Source organism: Balaenoptera physalus, assembly GCF_965194825.1.
Source record: "Balaenoptera physalus genome assembly, chromosome: 7".
NCBI lineage: Eukaryota > Metazoa > Chordata > Mammalia > Artiodactyla > Balaenopteridae > Balaenoptera > Balaenoptera physalus.
In genome coordinates, this window is record NC_138886.1 from 108,110,570 (window position 1) to 108,130,252 (window position 19,683).

A 19,683-nucleotide genomic window follows, 5' to 3' on the forward strand; every position below is an offset into this window, starting at 1 on the left:
GTTTCACCCCCTTGTGGCCAACTTGTGCCTGTGCTGTAATTTGGGGCAGGATCCGGTATCTTTCCCTTTTGTGCTCTCAGCTCCCCTCCCTCCACTGAAGTCAGGTCTCTCCCCCAGCTCTTCCCTTTCGCATGTTTATGGTGTTTCCAAGGCTCTCCATGAGGCCGAGAGGGGCGCTTGGCCAGGGAAGGGTGATGGAGCAATGACCCTACTTTCCCTCAACAGCCCGGCTTGGCCTCTGTCCCAGAAGCTGCTGCTGCAAGTCTCCCTGGAGGGAGCCCCCTCTTAGGCCGTAGCCAGAGCTGTCCCTGAAAACGAGCTGTTCCCCTGAGCATCCTGTGAAGGGCCTGTGGTCACTGGGAGGGGGTTGGTTGCCAGGGTAACCCCCCACACACCATCACGCCCCCACTCCAGTGGTTGTGAGAGCCCAGCCTTGCCAGGAGAGTCAATAGCTAGTACAGACCGGTACCCCTTCTTCTGCCCCGTAGCTCTAGAAGGAAAAACACAAAGTCCTTATAGTGGTGGTATGTGCTGTGTTTTACAGAGTGCTCTTAGGACACTCTAATTGGATGGTCACGACAACCACATAGCAGAGGTAACACGGTTCCCACCTTACAGATAAAGACGAAACGCCGAGAGGGACTCCATGACATGATGGAGATCATTGAGGTGGGAACCAGCCCAGCCTGGATCCAAACTTAGTCTTTCTAGGTCTGGGTTCCCACTGTCTTACAGGGTTGGTGCCTTTGCACATGTGATGCAAAGGTCATCGGCAGGCTTTCTAGGCACAAGATGCGTGGATGCCTGATGCTAGTGTGGATTTTCCCAAAGTGCACTGCCACATGCTTGTGAACAAAAGATTCAACAGTCAAGTGAGATTGGAAAAGAAATGCATGTTATATAATGCATACTAACATATTAAAAGTTCTAAAAGGCCCTTCGGTGAGGAATGGGATTAATACATTTTAACCCAGAGTCTCTGAAACTTGCCTGGCAATGGAGCCTTTTTGGTTTTTGTTTTTTCACCTAATGCGCATTAACAAGCCACCAGATTTGCGTCCCTCAGACCTGCTCTGGAAAGGCTGAGCCGGGCTCCTTTGTCATTATGGTTGACGACAAAAGGACAAAAATGAGGGGAGGCCACCTTGTTTCTGTACAAAGAAAAAGAGATTGCCACGCCTCCTCCATGCCCCTCGGCCCATCAGCAGGAGATGCTGCAAGAGTCCCCTGCCACCTGGACTACGCAGAATCACCTGGTGCCCCCAAAATCCAGGCCCCTGGCAGTGCTGTGCTGGAGCCAATTGTTACATTTTCAGAAAATTTGTGATTCAGTCATTAAATCGTTAACTTGTAATTGGCCATGGTGGTAGTCTTTCTTTACACTACAGAAATCAGCAAACACTACAAATGCGGGCTTTCTCCCCGCTTATCCTGAGATAAGGCTATCCTGATCCTGTGTATCACTGATCCTGGGTCATTTTCTGAAATTATTAGAAAGCATGGGCGACGCTGTGACAACTGGGTGCTGGGGGCGACCTGACACGGAAGTCCTTGCTCATCAGAGTCCCCAACCCTCCTGAATGAGAGCTGAGAACTGCGCAGAATGATAATCCTCCACCCCAATCTCCAGTGAATCAGAAAGTGCCTTCTGGCCTGCTTACCTTGATATCTGTCACCAGCCAATGTCTCCAGAATCGAGCTTTGGGAGAAGACCTGCTCGGGGCATCTGGATCCACCATCAACAGGATGTAGGTTGCACCCTGTAACACATTCACCAGAAACGAAGTGTAGCATCGTGACTAGAATTTGGAAAGGAAATCTACAAGGTGCAGACTCTCCTTTTACCTCAATTCCAGCCGAGAGTGGCTGACCAACACCTAAAGCTTCCTACTTGATTCATCCCTGTTCTCATGACATTCCTCTTGTGTCACATGTTTATTCTCAGAGAAATGAAGTCTATTAAGTAGGCAGCTTAATAGCTTGGCTTTCCCTTTATAAAGAAGAATAAATCAAACAAGCATATTTACTCGGCACCTAGAAGTCTGTAACATCATGCCAGGAGCTGTGGAGGAAACAAAGAAACCTAACACAGGGCTTCTGCTCTCAGGAAGTTGAGTTGGAGCGACTTGCCCATTCACTCAGCAAATACAGGGGAGCTTACTCCGTGTCAGGAACTGTACCAATTGCAAGGAATTCTCAGATTCATTCATCTCTTCAATAAGCATTTACTGAACACCTATTATGTGCCAGAAGCTGTTCTAGGTGCTGGGAACCCAAGAGAGAACAAGCGAGTGTGACCCATACTTTCAGGAAGATTTTACTCTAGGTAAGAGGCACAGATTAAAAAGAAAGAAAAAAAAAGAGCAGAAGCAAGAAAAACTACAATCCTGCAGCCTGTGGAACAAAACCCACATTCACAGAAAGATAGACAAGATGAAAAGGCAGAGGGCTATGTACCAGATGAAGGAACAAGATAAAACCCCAGAAAAACAACTAAATGAAGTGGAGATAGGCAACCTTCTAGAAAAAGAATTCAGAATAATAATAGTGAAGATGATCCAGGACCTCAGAAAAAGAATGGAAGCAAAGATTGAGAAGATGCAAGAAATGATTAACAAAGACCTAGAAGAATTAAAGAACAAACAAACAGAGATGAACAATACAATAACTGAAATGAAAACTACACTAGAAGGAATCAATAGCAGAATAAGTGAGGCAGAGGAACGGATAAGTGACCTGGAAGACAGAATGGTGGAATTCACTGCTGCAGAACAGAATAAAGAAAAAAGAATGAAAAGAAATGAAGACAGCCTAAGAGACCTCTGGGACAACATTAAACGCAACAACATTCACATTAAAGGGGTCCCAGAAGGAGAAGAGAGAGAGAAAGGACCAGAGAAAATACTTGAAGAGATTATTGTCGAAAACTTCCCTAACATGGGAAAGGAAATAGCCACCCAAGTCCAGGAAGTGCAGAGTGTCCCATACAGGATAAACCCAAGGAGAAACACACTGAGACACATAGTAATCAAATTGGCAAAAATTAAAGACAAAGAAAAATTATTCAAAGCAGCAAGGGAAAAATGACAAATAACATACAAGGGAACTCCCATAAGGTTAACAGCTGATTTCTCAGCAGAAACTGTACAAGCCAGAAGGCAGTGGCATGATATACTTAAAGTGATGAAAGGGAAGAACCTACAACCAAGATTACTCCACCCAGCAAGGATCTCATTCACATTTGATGGAGAAATCAAAAGCTTTACAGACAAGCAAAAGCTAAGAGAATTCAGCACCACCAAACCAGCTCTACAGCAAATGCTAAAGGAACTTCTCTAACTGGGAAACACAAGAGAAGAAAAGGACCTACAAAAACAAACCCAAAACAATTAAGAAAATGGTCAAAGGAACATACATATCGGTAATTTCCTTCAACGTAAATGGATTAAATGCTCCAACCAAAAGACACAGGCTTGCTGAATGGATACAAAAACAAGACCCATCTATATGCTCTCTACAAGAGACCCACTTCAGACTTAGGGACACATACAGACTGAAAGTGAGGGGATGGAAAAAGATATTCCATGCAAATGGAAATCAAAAGAAAGCTGGAGTAGCAATACTCATATGAGATAAAGTAGACTTTAAAATAAAGAATGTTACAAGAGACAAGGAAGGACACCACATAATGATCAAGGGATCAATCCAAGAAGAAGATATAACAATTATAAAAGTTATGCACCCAACATAGGAGCACCTCTATACATAAGGCAACTGCTAACAGCTCTAAAAGAGGAAATCGACAGTAACACAATAATAGTGGGGGACTGTAACACCTCACACCAATGGACAGATCATCCAAAATGAAAATAAATAAGGAAACAGAAGCTTTAAATGACACAATAGACCAGAGAGATTTCATTGATATTTATAGGACATTCCATCCAAAAACAGCAGATTACACTTTCTTCTCAAGTGTGCAACTGTAAGACACTGAAGAAAGAAATTAAAGATGATACCAACAGATGGAGAGATATACCATGTTCTTGGATTGGAAAAATCAATATTGTGAAAATGACTATACTACCCAAAGCAATCTACAGATTCAATGCAATTCCTATCAAATTACCAATGGCATTTTTTACAGAACTAGAACAAAAAAAATCTTAAAATGTGTATGGAGACACAAAAGACCCCAAATAGCCAAAGCAGTCTTGAGGGAAAAAAACAGAGCTGGAGGAATCAGACTCCCTGACTTCAGACTATACTACAAAGCTACAGTAATCAAGACAATATGGTACTGGCACAAAAACAGAAACATAGATCAATGGAACAAGATAGAAAGCCCAGAGATAAACCCACGCACCTATTGTCAACTAATCTATGACAAAGGAGGCAAGGATATACAGTGGAGAAAAGACAGTCTCTTCAATAAGTGGTGCTGGGAAAACTGGACAGCTACATGTAAAAGAATGAAATTAGAACACTCCCTAACACCATACACAAAAATAAACTCAAAATGGATTAGAGACCTAAATGTAAGACCAGACACTATAAAACTTTTAGAGGAAAACATAGGAAGAACAATCTTTGACATAAATCACAGCAAGATCTTTTTTGAGCCACCTCCTAGAGGAATGGAAATAAAACAAAAATAAATAAATGGGACCTAATGAAACTTCAAAGCTTTTGCACAGCATAGGAAACCATAAACAAGACAAAAAGACAACCCTCAGAATGGGAGAAAATATTTGCAAATGAATCAACAGACAAAGGATTAATCTCCAAAATATATAAACAGCTCATGCAGCTCAATATTAAAAAAAAAACAACCCAATCCAAAAATGGGCAGAAGACCTAAATAGACATTTCTGCAAAGAAGACATGCAGATGGCCAAGAAGCACCTGAAAAGCTGCTCAACATCACTAATTATTAGAGAAATGCAAATCAAAACTACAATGAGGTATCACCTCACACCAGTTAGAAAGGGCATCATCAGCAAATCTACAAACTACAAATGCTGGAGAGGGTGTGGAGAAAAGGGTACCCTCTTGCACTGTTGGTGGGAATGTAAATTGATACAGCCACTATGGAGAACAGTATGAAGGTTCCTTAAAAAACTAAAAATAGAACTACCATATGACCCAGCAATCCCACTCCTGGACATATACCCAGAGAAAACCATAATTCAAAAAGACATATGCACCCCAATGTTCATTGCAGCACTATTTACAATAACCAGGTCATGGAAGCAACCTAAATGCCCAACGACAGCTGAATGGATAAAGAAGATGTGGCACATATATACAATGGAATATTACTCAGCCATAAAAAGGAACGAAATTGGGTCATTTGTTGAGATGTGGATGGATCTAGAGACTGTCATACAGAGTGAAGTAAGTCAGAAAGAGAAAAACAATAATCGTATATAAATGCATATATGTGGAACCTAGAAAAATGGTACAGATGAACTGGTTTGCAGGGCAGAAATTGAGACACAGATGTAGAGAACAAACATATGGACACCACTGGGGGAAAGCAGTGGTGGGGTGGGTATGGTGGTGTGATGAATTGGGAGATTGGGATTGACATGTATACACTGATGTGTAGAAAATGGATGACTAATGAGAACCTGCTGTATAAAAAAATAAATAAAATAAAATTCAAAAAAACCCAAACAACAACAAAACCCAAGGAAGTGCCAACTTGGGATTAGTTCTATGATTAAAATAAAATAGGATGGGGTTGGAGGAAATAAGTGTCCCAAGAAGGGGAAACAACTGCTACAAAGGCCTTCAGGTGGGAACGAGTGAGGGTTTGAGGAGCAGAAAGAATGCCATGTGGTTAGAGGCAAGCAAGGGGAGGGGACAGGGCAGGGTTGGAGAGGTGGGCAGGGACCCGGCCACAGAAGGCTTTGCAGACCTGGGTGAGGAGGGGTTTTTTTCTAAGTGCAATGCAGAACTACTGGAGGGTTTTCTTTGTTTGTTTATTCTTCTTTTTAAGCCAGGAGAGTGATATGCTCTGATTTACATTGTTAAAAAGTTGTCATTGTGGCTGGGTGGAGAGTGAATGGTCGGCAGGAAGCAAGAGAGGAGGCTATTGCAGTGATAAAAGGCAGGATGATGGCATTTTGGACTAGAATGGTAGCAATGGAGATAGAAGCCAGTAGAGGGATCGGGGAAGCATTTTTAGAGAGCATCAGTGGGATTTGCTGATGGACTGGACTGTAGGGCAGGGAGGAGGGGGTAGGGAAAGAGAAATTGAGGATGACTCTTGGGGTTTTGGCTAGAACAACTGGGTGAATGGTGCCACTTAATGTCATGGAGAAGACTTGGAAAGGAGAATGTTTGAAGGGGGATATTGAGAGTTCTGTTTTGGACATGTTACATTTGAAATGCCTCTTAAAGACAAGCAAGTATCAGAGTCAAGAGTTTGGAGGAGAGGTCAGGACTGGATATATAATATTTGGAGTCATTGACTCCCAAGGACCAAAGATGGCCCCTAAATCCATAGAATAATGAGATGATTCATGGAGAGATTAGACATGGGGAAGAAAAGAGGTCTCGTGAGTGAACTCTAGAACTAAGGAGGAGAAGAAGAGAGGAGAGGTGGATCTAGCAAAGGAGACTGTAGCCAGGGAGGCAGGGGAGCCACCTGAAGCGTAGGTATCATGAAAGCCGAGACAGAAAGTATGTCCAGGCGGAGGAAGTGGTCAGCTGTGTCGAATGCTGCTGAAAGGTAGAGCAAGATGGGGACACAGATGTGACAATGTGGTCTGACAACATGGAGATCCCTTGTTTTCTTGGCAAGACCAGTGTCAGTGGAGTAGTAAGGACTGATGTTTGATGGGAATAGGTGGCGAGGAGATGGGATGCCAGGAACTGAAAATAGTTATTAAAGATGATAAAAGAGGAATTATAGTGTGAAGCACAGCTGAGACGCAGAGTGGCTGTTACTAGATGGGAAGGAAGAGTCAAGAGATTTATTTCTTTTTAAATTTTTAAAGAGATGGATGGCAGTCAAGAATGTGTGCAAGCCGATGGAAGTGATCCAGTATGGAGGGAGGTATAGATGTCAGAGAGAAGAAAGGGGTTCGTTGTAAGAGCCAAGACTCTGGGAAGGTGGGAGGCGACAGGATCCAGAGCAAAAGTGGAGGGCCTGGCCTTTGGCAGAGGCGGAGATACAGGTTCAGATGCAAGGGCGCTGGAAGATGTGGTGGTGAGGAATGAGGAAATTGGATTCCGATTACTTCTATTTTCTCAATGAGTTAGAGGCAAGGTCATGAGGGGAAGAGGGATTATAGGAAGTTTGGGGACAGACAAGGTGTGGAATAGTCATTTGGGGAGGTGAGAAATTGAGTATACCAGAGGTATGTAGTAAGGTTACTGGGTAATATTACATTCCACAGTTATGCGCTTTTTGACGGTTCAAGTGCAGACGGGGAATAAGTCGTCGTTGGATTTAGCTTGAATATGGACAGACTGGCGAGTATGATGGAAGAGAAGGGAGTGAGAGTGTAAGAAGTGAGTAGATAAATAAGGAGGGTCCTGGGATTCCTCTTGCTCTGGAGGGAGAGACAGACATAGACCTAACTGGAGTACAGTATGTGTAGGGCATGAGTAGAGGAGCATTTATCAGGCACTAAGGGAGCATGGAGGAGGGAGCCTAAATCTCTCCACCTCAGGAGTCCAGGAAGGCTTCACTGAGTTGTCTTCTGAGATTGATCTTGAAGGATGAGCAGGTAAGGGGTCAGGGAAAGGACTCTCTAGGCAAAGGGAAGGGTCTGGGCAAAGGCATGAGGGGTTGGGGAAGGGCAAGAAACTTGGTGTGCTGGGACAGAGGGTGTCTAGAAAGGAATGGTGGGTGATGGAGCTGAAACGTTACTGGGACCAGATAATAGAAAACCTCACATGTCCTAAGTTGTTGAGAATTTGTTTTGCAACAGGACCCACTGAAATTGTTTGAACAGACAACTGACATGATGAAATGCACGCTTTGGGAAGGCACATGGTGAGGATGAGTAAAAGACTAAAAGCAGAGTAAAAAGAAAAAAAGAAGAAAATTGGGATACTCTGAAGAGAGATCATGAGGGCTTGAAAATTCAAGTAATAATAAAGATAGAGAGATTTGTACCACAGAATCAACAGCATGAGGTGACTGGATAGGGCAGGTGAGAGAGGGAGAGGGGTCCAGGAGGACTATGAGATTCTATCTTGGGCAACTAGGTGGATGATGGTACCATGACTATTATGAGTAGAAAGGCTGGGAGACAGTGAGTTTGGTGTTGAAACATGTAGGCAGAGATGTACCCTAAATGGAGCTATGAAGCCTGGAGCTCTCTCAAGACTTGGCATGTGGGTAGTGGGCAGGGGGATGGATAAGATTGTTGGGGAGAACTTATGGAGTGAGAACAGAACAGCTAGGGTGGAACTCAGGAACTAAGAGGGGTGGGGAGAGGAGAGACTGAGGGGAAGAGAGTTAGGAGGAGAACCAGGGAGCAGAGTGTCACGGACACCAAGACAAAAAAGGGTTCAAGGAAGGAGTGGGGATGGGCTCAGTATAACAGAGCCATCAAGGAAGAGGACCCCAAAGCCGTACTGGCTGTGACAATTGGGGGAGAACTGGCAACTTTCCAGAGATGAGTAGTTCAGGGATAAAACTACTGTTTGTTGAATGTTAAAATCCAAAACCACATATTAAACGCTATAGGAAATTAACTTAGAGAATTTGAAGATAAAGCCCAAGGAAATCTCCAAGAACTCAGAAGAGAAGGATAAAGAGATGAAAATATTAGTGTGTGTGTGTGTGTGTGTGTTTGTGCATGCGTGCACGCGTGTGTGTGATCCCAATAGACTCCCAGAGAGAAAAACCGTCTGATACAACCAAGAATTGGTTTTAGCCAAAGCAGCAAGAAAATAAAAACAAAGTGTAAATACTGTAAAAGAAGAAAAAAACCATCTATGCTCTTTCTGTTTTTTAATTAATTGTTTTCCAAATGACATGATTGCCTACATGAGAAACCAAAAGAATCAGCTGGAAACAACTAGACTAATATTCAGTAAAATGAGTTGTTATGAAATGCACACAAAATCAGTACTTTCCTACGGACAAATAGTAGTCAGAAAATATACTTTTAAAATCCCATTTACCATTGTAATAAAAATATAAAATATCTAGGAATAAACTTGATGAAAAATCCAAGACTTACACCAAGAAACCAAAGCATTACTGATGTACATAAAAAGAAAGCTTGAAGAGATGGAGAAAGACATATTATGCTTTTAAACAACAAAGCAACCATTTGCAAATATGTCAGTAATCCTTTAATTAATTAGTTGATTTAACACAATTCCAATCAAAATCCTTAATAGATATTTTGGGAACTTCATGGAAGTTCTCCAAGAGATATCCACACTCCCATGTTCAGTGCAGCATTATTCACAATAGCCAGGATGTGGAAACAAACCTAAATGTCCATCAAGGTATGAAGGGATAAAGACCGTGTAGTTTATATACACAATGGAATATTATTCAGCCATGAAAAAGAGGGAAATCCTGTCGTTTGTAACAACATGAATGAACCATGAGGACATTATGCTAAGTGAAATAAGCCAGTCACAGAAGGACAAATACTGTCTGATTCAATTTATATAAGGCATCTAAAATAGTCAAACTCATAGAAGCAGAGAGCAGAACGGTGGTTGCCAGGGGCAGAGGGAAGGGGGAAATGGGGAGTTTCTGTTCAATAGGGACAAAGCATGAATCACACAAGATGAATAAGTCCTAGAGATCTGCTGTACAACCGTGTGCCTGTAGTTAATGATATTGTATTGTACACTTTAAAATCCTTTCAGAGGGTAGATCTCATGTTCCTACCGCAAAAAAAATAAAATTTTAAATTAAAAAGAAGAAAGTAATCCTGCTTGAAGAAAGCAGGACAGAATCAATGCCCTCGTCAAGCATTCTGCAAATCCCAGACCTTGACAGTACGCTCTGCTGGCGAGGCAGTGGGGAAGCTTCATTGCTGTGGGAATGCAAAAATGGGGCCGATTTATCCTTTGACTCAGCAACCTCATTTCTGTAATTTCTTCCCCTAAAGATACCTGTATATTTATGAAATGACTTGTGTATAAGGTATTCCTTTCAGCCATGTTTATGATAGCAAAAGTTGGAAATAACTCGTGTCCATCAGTTGGGGATTGGTTAATAAACATTGATTCGTACTCACAATGGAATACTTTACAGCTGTGAAAAACAATGAAGATCTCTCAGATTGATCTGAAAAGCTCTCCAAAGTAAATGAGTGAAAAATGCAAGGTGCAGAACAGTGTATCTAGCACCTTACTTTTACATATGAAAGAAAAAATAAGCTATGTCTTCACATTGGTTTGTATTTGCATAAACAAACTCTGGACAGATACTTAAAAAAAAAAAAAGATGTGGGTGGTGGTGGTGCTATGGGTGGATGGGACAGAGGTGGGATGGAAATCTCTCCTACATGCCTGTTCTTTCATTTCGATTTTTGAGCCATGTGAATACATTACCTGCTAAAAATAAACTGAAATTATAAAATCAAGTGAAATGTGTAGTAATCACGTAGTATTATCTTAGTTAGTCTCTAGTCTCTCTCTAGCTGGCTGAGAGGTAAAGAAGGATGGTTTTGTCCTTTTTGGTAGGGAGAGCTTGTGGAATCCTCACTGCATTTTCGGGGGTCAGTTAGGTGCAGGGCAAATGCTGGACCAGGGCCCTGGGCTCTGTAGCGCAGGGCGTGAGCGAGGTATGGGAAGCCACGTCAACAGATCACAGTACCTTGACATGATGATGGCAACATAGAAGGAGAATTAGATCTGGGCTTGTCCATGTGAAGTTTTTTAAACAGCCATATTGAAGTATAATTTCCATACCACAAACTTCACCCCTTTAAAGCATACATTTCAACAATTTTTAGCAAATTAACAGAGTTGTGCAGCCATCACCATAATCTAAATTTAGAACATCTTCATCACCCCCAAAACAATCCTTGTGCCATTTGCAATCACTTCCTGTTCCCTCCCCCAGCTTCGGCCAACCATTAATCTACTTCCTGTCTCTATAATCTCCTTTTTGCCTTACCTGAACATTTCACATAAGTGGAATCATAGAATATGTGGTCTTTTGTGCCTGGCTTCTTTCACTCAGCGTAACGTTTTTGAGGTTCAACCATGTAGCATACATCAGCACTTCACCCCTTTTAATTGCCAAATAGTATGCCATTGAATGGATATTGGTATGGCTTTTGTTTATCCACTTGATGGACATTTGGGTTGTTTCTACTTTTTGGCGACTATGAATCATGCTGATATGAACATTTGCTACAGGTCTTTGTGTGGATATTTGTTTTCAATTCTCTTGGGAAAATACCTAGAGTGGAATCGTTAGGACATATGGTAAATTTATGTTTAATATTTTTAAAAACTGCCAAACTGTTTTCCAAAATGGTTGCGCCATTTTGCAATCCCACCAGCAGTGTATGAAGGTCCCAATTTCTCCACCTCCTCACCAACACTTGTTATCATCTGTCTGTCTGATTGTAGCCATTCTAGCAGGTGCAAAGCGTGAAATGGAAATTAAAAGTTCATTGAGTTTTTAATTTACATTTCCCTAATGACTAGTGATGTTGAGCATCTTTTCATGTCTTTATTGACTATTTGCCTATCTTCTTTGGTGAAATGTCTGTATAAATCTTTTGCCCCTTTAAAATTTATCTTCTTATTATTCTAGAAGGAATTTTAATAGTTGTATCCCAACTGGGAGTTAGGGAAAATGTGAGCAATGGGGAGAGTGGAAAGGAAGGAGAGAAGGTGGTCAGAGCTGGAGTTGCCTCATCCTTGAACCGCTGCCTTCTGCCCTCATCCATCATCTGTACATGGGGCTGTCTTATTACTGTATCTCACCATGACACTGATTATTCCAATAGGGAAATGTCAACCTCAGGAACAGCCACCAACCCGGGTGAGCAGAGAGCACCACTGACAGACACTAACTCCCTCAGACCCTTGGTTCACTGATCCACTGGCCTCCTTCAGAGAAATCGTTGAGCCCCAATCTCCCTGCCTCCCATCCAGATCTTCTCAGTCAAAGACCACCCCTCCCCCCAGCCATCTCCTCCACCACACCATCATGCCAAAATGCTCTTTTCTCTTTTCCTCTGAGCCAGTTCTCTATTCCTCCTCCACCTCCAAACCCTTCTACTCTGCCCTCTGCAAAAGCCACTAAATAACAAGCCACATCCCTTCCATCCTCTGTCTCTCCATAAATTGCTCTGTCTACTCCCTTGTCTTTGCCTGGCTCTCCCCTGAAAACCCCTTCCCCTTAGCTCTCTCGAGTGCTGATGTGTGTTCTCTCATGGCCCTTAAACCCCAAGAGGTGTCCTAGCTCCCTGTTGCCACATCCTCTTTGTGGCTCAAGCCATTCAACCATACACCCTCCTTCTGTCCTGGTTGCTGTCACCTATGACCTCGTGATTGCTCCTGCTTATTCATCGAAGGCACTGGCACCTGCTCACAGTCATCTTTTCTTCCCTAGGTCCTGCTGTCACCCTGGTGACTCCGGCAAACACGTGGATCACCCGTCCAGCACCGTGGCCTCCCGCGTACCTGCACCTTTGCATCTCAGGCAAGCTTCTCTTTCTTTGTCTCAGCTATCGAATCCCACAGTCACACCTTGAAACTTGTCATCCCCCCAAACTGCTCCACCTCCCCATGTCACTATTTCTGGCCACAACCTCCTTTCTGTTCAGCTTGCTTCTTCAACTCTGTCTACCACGACTAATCTTGGACCACAAGGGGACCTGCAGACCATTGGTAAATGTCCCTTCTCCCAGCCCATCAGCTCTCTCCTGTCGTTACTTGTGTCCCAAATCGTCAAAATGTAAACTCCCTTGTCCCTCTATCATTTCAACATATTTCCTTCAAAAGACCCCAAAGCTGAGTAAACCCAACTTTCCTCTACTTCTGTGTATGACGTGAGCAGTGAGCCCACCAGGAGAAAGTCATATCCCAGGGAAGATTAGCTCCATACATCTTTGGCCGCCAGCTTCATTATGGGCCCTCAATACTGCTCTGCATTTCTGGCATCAACCTGATCTTCCACCCTTGGTAATGGCTTTCCAAGATTTCAAACCTTTTCCAGTATCCTTAAACCTCCAACCTCCCTCCACTCCCCCTAACCCTCTCTTTTGGCAGGTAAATTTTTCAGCCATGACTTTGCAGAGGAAACTGAAGCCATCGTATGACAAGTTCTTCAAGGTCTGCCTCAAAGCCTGCAAACCCTAACTGCATCCACACTTAACCTCTCCTTCTCCCCACTGTTTGTCTTGTCTCCTGTAACAGCCTCCTAATGAGCTTCTTCGTATCTGTTTTTACTCCCTGATCAATTTTCCACCCTGATCCAGAACACTTTTTCAAAACACAAGTGAGATTGTGTTATCCTGCTGCTTAAAATCCTTCCCTGGCTTTCCATGGGTCCTTAATGTGTCTTACAAGGCCTTGAATAATCTGGCCCATTCCCACCTCACCTTGTCATCTTGTACACATGGCCCTTGCCCTCTACTCCACTCTCAGGGGCCTTTCTGTTTCTAAGGTTTGCCCTGCTCCCTCCTACCCCACGGCCTTTGCATACGTTTCCCCACTCCCATCCAACCCCCTTGAATCTGGTGAACTCTTATTCATACTTCAGAACTCAGTTCAGGGTGACTTCTCCAGAGAAGTGTTCCCTCACCCCTGTTCTGGGTTAACATCCTTTCTTAAACATGCTCACATTTCCTTCCCTCAGATATGCATCTCAGTTTAGAGTCAATTATACTTGTGTTGGCATAAGTTTTGATTAACGTGTGTGTCCTCCACAAGACTAAGACCCCCTTGAAAGCGGGAATTGTGTCTGTTTTGGCTCACCACTATACGCCCATAGGTTACAGTGTCTGGCACAGAGAACACACTCTATAAATATTTTTGAATGAGTAAATAAAACAATTATTGCAACTGGCCCAGGTGGTTCAATTGTTCACGTGTTCATTCATTCATTCATTCCACAAGCATTGACTGAGCCCTTATCATATATGCAAAGAACCCAAGCACCTTTTGGGCTCTAACCAGGAGCACTGCTGGCGCTGCAGAAGCAAACCTGAGGAGGTGATGAACTCTGCCGGGGGTGACTGAATAAAGCCTCACAGAGGATGCTGCCTCTGAGCTGGGCCCTGATGAATGGAAGTTTGCCCGGGAGGGAAGGCCGTGCCAGGTAAAGGAAACAGCGTGTACAAAGCCATGGAGACACAAAAGGGAGCAGCAAGTTGTTCTGTGTCTGGACCTCAGAGTTCCCAAGGCCAAGGGACAGAGAACCGGAGGGGCAGCGGAGGAGGCCAGCGAGGTTGATGGCGAAGATGGGCAATGTTGTATATGTCAGGGAGGTTCATGAACGGGGGTGTAGGGATGACATGGTTAGAGACGGGTTATAGAGAGAGAATTCCTCAGGTGGTGGGGTGAGGGGTGGATCTGCGTGGGCACAGTGATGTCCAGTGAGGGCTGTTAGGCTGATTCATGTGCGGGTTGGGTCAGCATGGCGCGAGAGTGGTCATGCTCAGAGGGAGGCCAGCATGCCACACCCTCTGTAATGCAGAGACGCCTGGGCAGAGGGGCCTTCCTGACGTGCAGGGGTGCTCTGGGGTCTCCGAGGCCCCCTCCCTCCACCTTGCTATTTGAGCAGTCTGTGTGCGCCTGCCTTTCCCAGAGAGGAGGAGTGAAAAGTATTCTTTGGACAGAATATGATGGGACTTCAGTAGACAGTTCTGAGTCCTAGAAGTGCTGAGGAGATGTGGTCTACATTAATCACACCTTTTGTTTTCTGATGCTTTGACATCTGGGGTCTTGCTGTCCCTGGAGAGGCTACCACTTCCCAGAGGTAGCAAACACGTACCTGAGAGCATGCTCTTCAAGTGCAAACCTACCAATCCAGAGCCTACGCCATCTCCTTTATTGGGCTGAGCCACTATCCTCCTGGCCTACTCACCCAGGAGTCAGGTTCCAGACAACCAGGGGCAGCTCCTGTGCTCCAGGGACCACCAGAACTATTCAAACTAGCCAACCTCAAGCCTGTCTACCCTGCTTATCCTCCTTTGCCAATGTTTTATTTTTTCCCACAAAAATCACAGTAAGGATTCTCGCCCATGCTTTCTCCTCACTCCTTCTGCCTTCTGACAGACCCTGGTGCTTCCCCGTGTGGCCCTGTGTAGTGTGCTGCGATTCCAGTCTTTAGGGATCTCTGAGTATAAACGTCTTCCTTCATGATCATCATTTCCATCTGTGTGTCTTATCACATCCAATTAAAACAAATCCCAGGTACGTTTTAGAACCGGGCCCTTGACTCCTTCTGACTCAGATATCCATCAAGACCATTTGAAGACTACAGGAACCTGGGGAGTATCTAGCATTGCATTTCTCTCATGTTCTGATATGATTATGTCTGTCGCTTGTTGCCTACAGCACTCACTTGTCCCAGAATGAAGGACTGGGCTGACCCGATATGGTTAAGCTTCACGGTCAAGTTGAGTGGAGAGCCATCCTCTCCAAAGCAGTAGCTCTCACCCCTGCCTGAATACTAGAATCACCAAGGGAGATTTTCAAAGCTACCAAGGCTGGACCTTTGACCTAAGGGGTCTGGAGAGGGGCCCCGGCTTTAGTGTTGACATGGAAGTTTCCCAGGTGACACAAAAGTAGAGTTAGGGGTGAGAACTACAATCCTAAAATCTGGTTCCCCCAAGTCCTTGACTGAATCTGCCACTGACTAAAACCCAGGTTTCTTTCCTCCTGTTTAATGTACTCTCAGGGAAGATCACGTGCCCTCCACATAAAGAGGACAGGCTTCCCCCGATCTTGGCTGGGGTCTCTTGTGCCTGGGACCCTGAAGATTAAGGGACTTGAGCACTGAATCGAGAAACTGAAGTCACAAATATAAGTCACCATCCTCTCCCACTATTCATTATGAGGTTGGTTGGAATACAAATTTAGCCTATAGTGGGTTGGTTGTGTTTGAACCTCCCCCACAAAGTTCTGTATGGGAAATCTAGTTAAGAGCCTTCTTCCTGGGGGAGGTTGAGTGTAACAGCTGTTCCTCACCAGGACTGATAGTCTCACCAGGATGCAGTCCGGGTGTTGCCCCTTGAGCCTAAAGCCTTTCATCCCTGAGGACTGACTCACATTTCAGGTTGGCATCCAGAGGAACAGCCTTTCTCTCCATAGCTGTTGACAAAGACAGTTCCTGGGCTGGGTGGACAGAGGCATGTCAACCTGGGAGTTGGGGCTCATGCCTTGCTTTCACACATTTGGGAAGAGGTGTTGTGTAGTCACTGTGGATCAGCTATCCTTCTTCCTTGCTTTCCTCTACTTTAGAGGCTGGAGAGCTACAATACTGGATTTCCCAGCCTCTTGTGCACTAAGGGGAGGCCATGTTCTGGCCAAGAAGAGATAGGAGAAAGTCCCTGGGAAGGGATCTCTTCCTGAAAAAAAAGGCAAAGGCTTACTAAGAGAAAACCCTTGTTGCCTTTTGTCCCTTTCCCTGTTCCCCTTCATTCTACCTGGAATGTAGATGTGATGTTGGATGTGTAGCAGCCATTCTGTGACCAAGAGGGGACAAGCATGAGGTTGAAGGCCTGTGTGCTCAAGATGGTGAAGCAGAGAGATGGAAAGAACTTGGGTTCTTGAGCTGCTGAATCTGCCTGCGATTGCCAGCCCCTAGACATCTTGTTGCCTGAAACAAATAATCCCTTTATGTTCCTAGGGTAGAGATTTTTCTTCCTTGCACCCAAACACATTCCTACCTGACACACACATCAGTTGTCTGTGCTGGTTTTGGCAAGTGAGTGTCAAGGCTGATCTTCAGAAAGGCATCCTGATGTTGTGAAAAGATTACTCAAGTAAATGATAGAGAACTAGGATTTGAGCCCCTGCTGTTGCTTGTATAGGCTGTGTGCTTGGAGGTAAGTCATTTACTCTCACCAAGGTGCAGTTTACGGATCTGCAGAATGGCAGTAATATTTGTCTCACACAACAGGGTTACTCTAAAAAAATGAGTTAAAAGTGTGAAAGTATTTTTAAGACTGTGAAGCGATGTCCATGGGTCAAGTTTTGTTATGTGAATAAATGCCCTCAGTGTTTGTTCCCAATGGTCCCTGGAGGAGCAGTTACCTTGACGGCCAGAAGACATCCTCCAAACGGCCTGTCACCAGCTGTCTGGAGGCAGAGAGGCTGGGCTCTCCCCATCTCTAAGTCTGGCCGGGGACACTAGTGCATGCAGAGACAGCACATCGCTTCCCTCTAACGCTCGATCTTTTTGTGTTCCCAGGGGGACTAAGTTCATCTGGGAGTGGGACAGATTACAGAACCCTTGAACGCTGGAGGAAGCAGGGGCCGAGTTTCCCTAAGCAAACCTAGCCAGCAACCATCCAATGTCTCCATGGCGCTCCCACCGGTGGGTGTCCCTCACTCCCTGGGGAGGCGACTCATTCAAATATTGGAAAGGGCTACGTCTCATGGAGCCCAAAACTACCGTTAAAACTCACAGCTGTTCCTCTTCTTTCTTGCATAGAACAAGTCCTGTCCTTCTTGTACATGGCCCCCCTTCAGACATTTGAAGGCAATCACAGCCTCACAATGACCTTTTGTTCAGGCTAAAGAGCCCTGTCTCTTCAACTGGTTCAGCTACCTGGAGCTGCATCCCACACTTTGTCTATACAAAGATGCCCTTGTATGGTTCACAAAATAACAAGGGAGACAGACATGTAAACAACTACAGCACACTGTGACATGCTGGGATAAAGACTTACACAAAGGGCTATGGGAACATAGGACAGGGACCAAACACTTCTGTGCAGAATGGGGCTGAGGAGGTCAGTCTTTACAGAGAAGGCGGTAGTCGATGAGAAGAAGAAAGGATGATTTACAATGGCCACATGTGGAGGGTGCAGGTTGGAGGTTGCAGGTGATATGGGTCCAAGTCTGTTAAGGCCATAATTTGCTGTGGCCAGAGTCACATTACTGGGAACAAGGGGCCACTGCAGGGAACATCTGCTAAATAGAGATTATTATTCTGAGTCTGCAGATGGAAAAATTGAAGCTCAGAAGGATTAAGTGCATCTGTCTGAGGCAAAATGCTTTAGTGATGTGAATTCCACTCAGTTGCTGTGTGGCCTTGGGCAAGTTGCCTAAACTCTCTGGGCTTCAGGTTTATCATCTCTAAAAGAGAGATCATAATAGTCAGAGTTCTTTTCTTTTAGATTATTACTCACGTTAAGTGAGTGAAATGGCTCAGAGTAGCGCCTGGCACGCGTTAAGCGATCAATAAGTGCCAGCCATTGTAAGCAACTGAGCGGCTTCTCTGGGACTTAAAACCATGTCCCTTGTCTCCCAATTCCACCCTCTTCTCCCTGCACAGAGGGCAGGCATAGGTCTGGAGGAAGAGGGACAGACTTGACGTTGACTCTTACTCACAAGAATATGGTATTTGTTTGCGTGTTGCAGATTCCTCCACACCTAAGTCTCTGGACGCTTGTGTAGTTTAAAACATACATACTACAAAGATGTACTTGTTGGCAATGTGTTCCGGCGTCTCTGAATCAAGTGCCTTCTGCCACTGCGCTGCCCAGTCCTCTAGGGACGGCGGTCCCTCCACAGCATCTGCCCACTCAAGGTGGCTGTGGGAAGGGAGGCCCTTGGGATTCGGGCTGCGTGACGGGGGGACACGGGTGAGCCGAGTGGTGAGTTCAAATCCTGGCGAGTTCACTGTACTCTACCCACTCCCCAAAGCCCCCACTCTGGTCCACTGCCACTTTTCTGTCTTCATAAAGCTAAGGGACTTATTTAAATTTCAAAGCCTCACACGCAGCTAAGCAGGCAGCAGAGATCACTGCCTGTTGAGTGATGAATTGAGATATTATCCGTACCGCATGGGAGGGAGGGTGGGAGGGAGAGGAGGGAACTGAAGGAAGGGAAAGGAAAAGGAGGGCTCGTAAGCAACATAGTGTGTGCAGCTCGTTTCTTTAATCGAATTAGTTATCGGACCACTATCCCCACCTCCAAAGCTACATTCAAGTCCACCCTGCTCACCAGTTCCTCCTCTGACTTGCCTGTTCCAGTGAATGGCTCTGCCATTTGTTAGCCACCAGATGAAACATACGAATCACCTTTCGACTCTTCCCTCTCCGACCGTGCCCCATTCCTTTTGATTTCCAAGCTTAGGGTCTCGCTAGAACCCATGCTCACTTTTCCTCCTACTCTCTGACACCCTGGGGTGAGGTCTGAACTAGCTCTTGCCTCAACTATTTCAACAGTTTCTTAACTGGCCTTCTTCCCTCTCTGTCTCCCTTCCTACTCATGTGCTGCTGGCTTGTATTAGAGAAATCCAGTGTGGACTTGGTAGACCAGTTCTCTGAAAAACAAACAAACGAACAAACAAATAGCCAAAGAAAAACAAGCCCTGACTTGCAGCACGTGCCCATTTCCATGGTAAATATTCACACCGTGGCCCATCCAAGCTGCCAACGTGAGGCCACAGAATGAGGGGTTGGAAAGAGGTGGACAGAGTTGGCTCTGGCCAGCACACAGCTGTCTGAAGAACAGCTCGCCATGGACTTAGGACTTTAATATTGTACAAAC

General features: G+C 44.8%; 1 protein-coding gene across 12 annotated transcripts in view; it reads right to left on the reverse strand.

Moving 5' to 3' along the window:
* Window positions 1-19,683, reverse strand: part of PEBP4 (phosphatidylethanolamine binding protein 4) — a 265,326-nt gene that overhangs the window by 97,515 nt on the left and 148,128 nt on the right. For all 12 annotated transcript variants that reach the window (XM_082470757.1, XM_082470756.1, XM_082470753.1 and 9 more), the window contains one exon: window positions 1,662-1,760. In XM_082470757.1, the coding sequence (XP_082326883.1) occupies window positions 1,662-1,760 (99 nt within the window). The remainder of the gene's footprint in view (window positions 1-1,661; window positions 1,761-19,683) is intronic.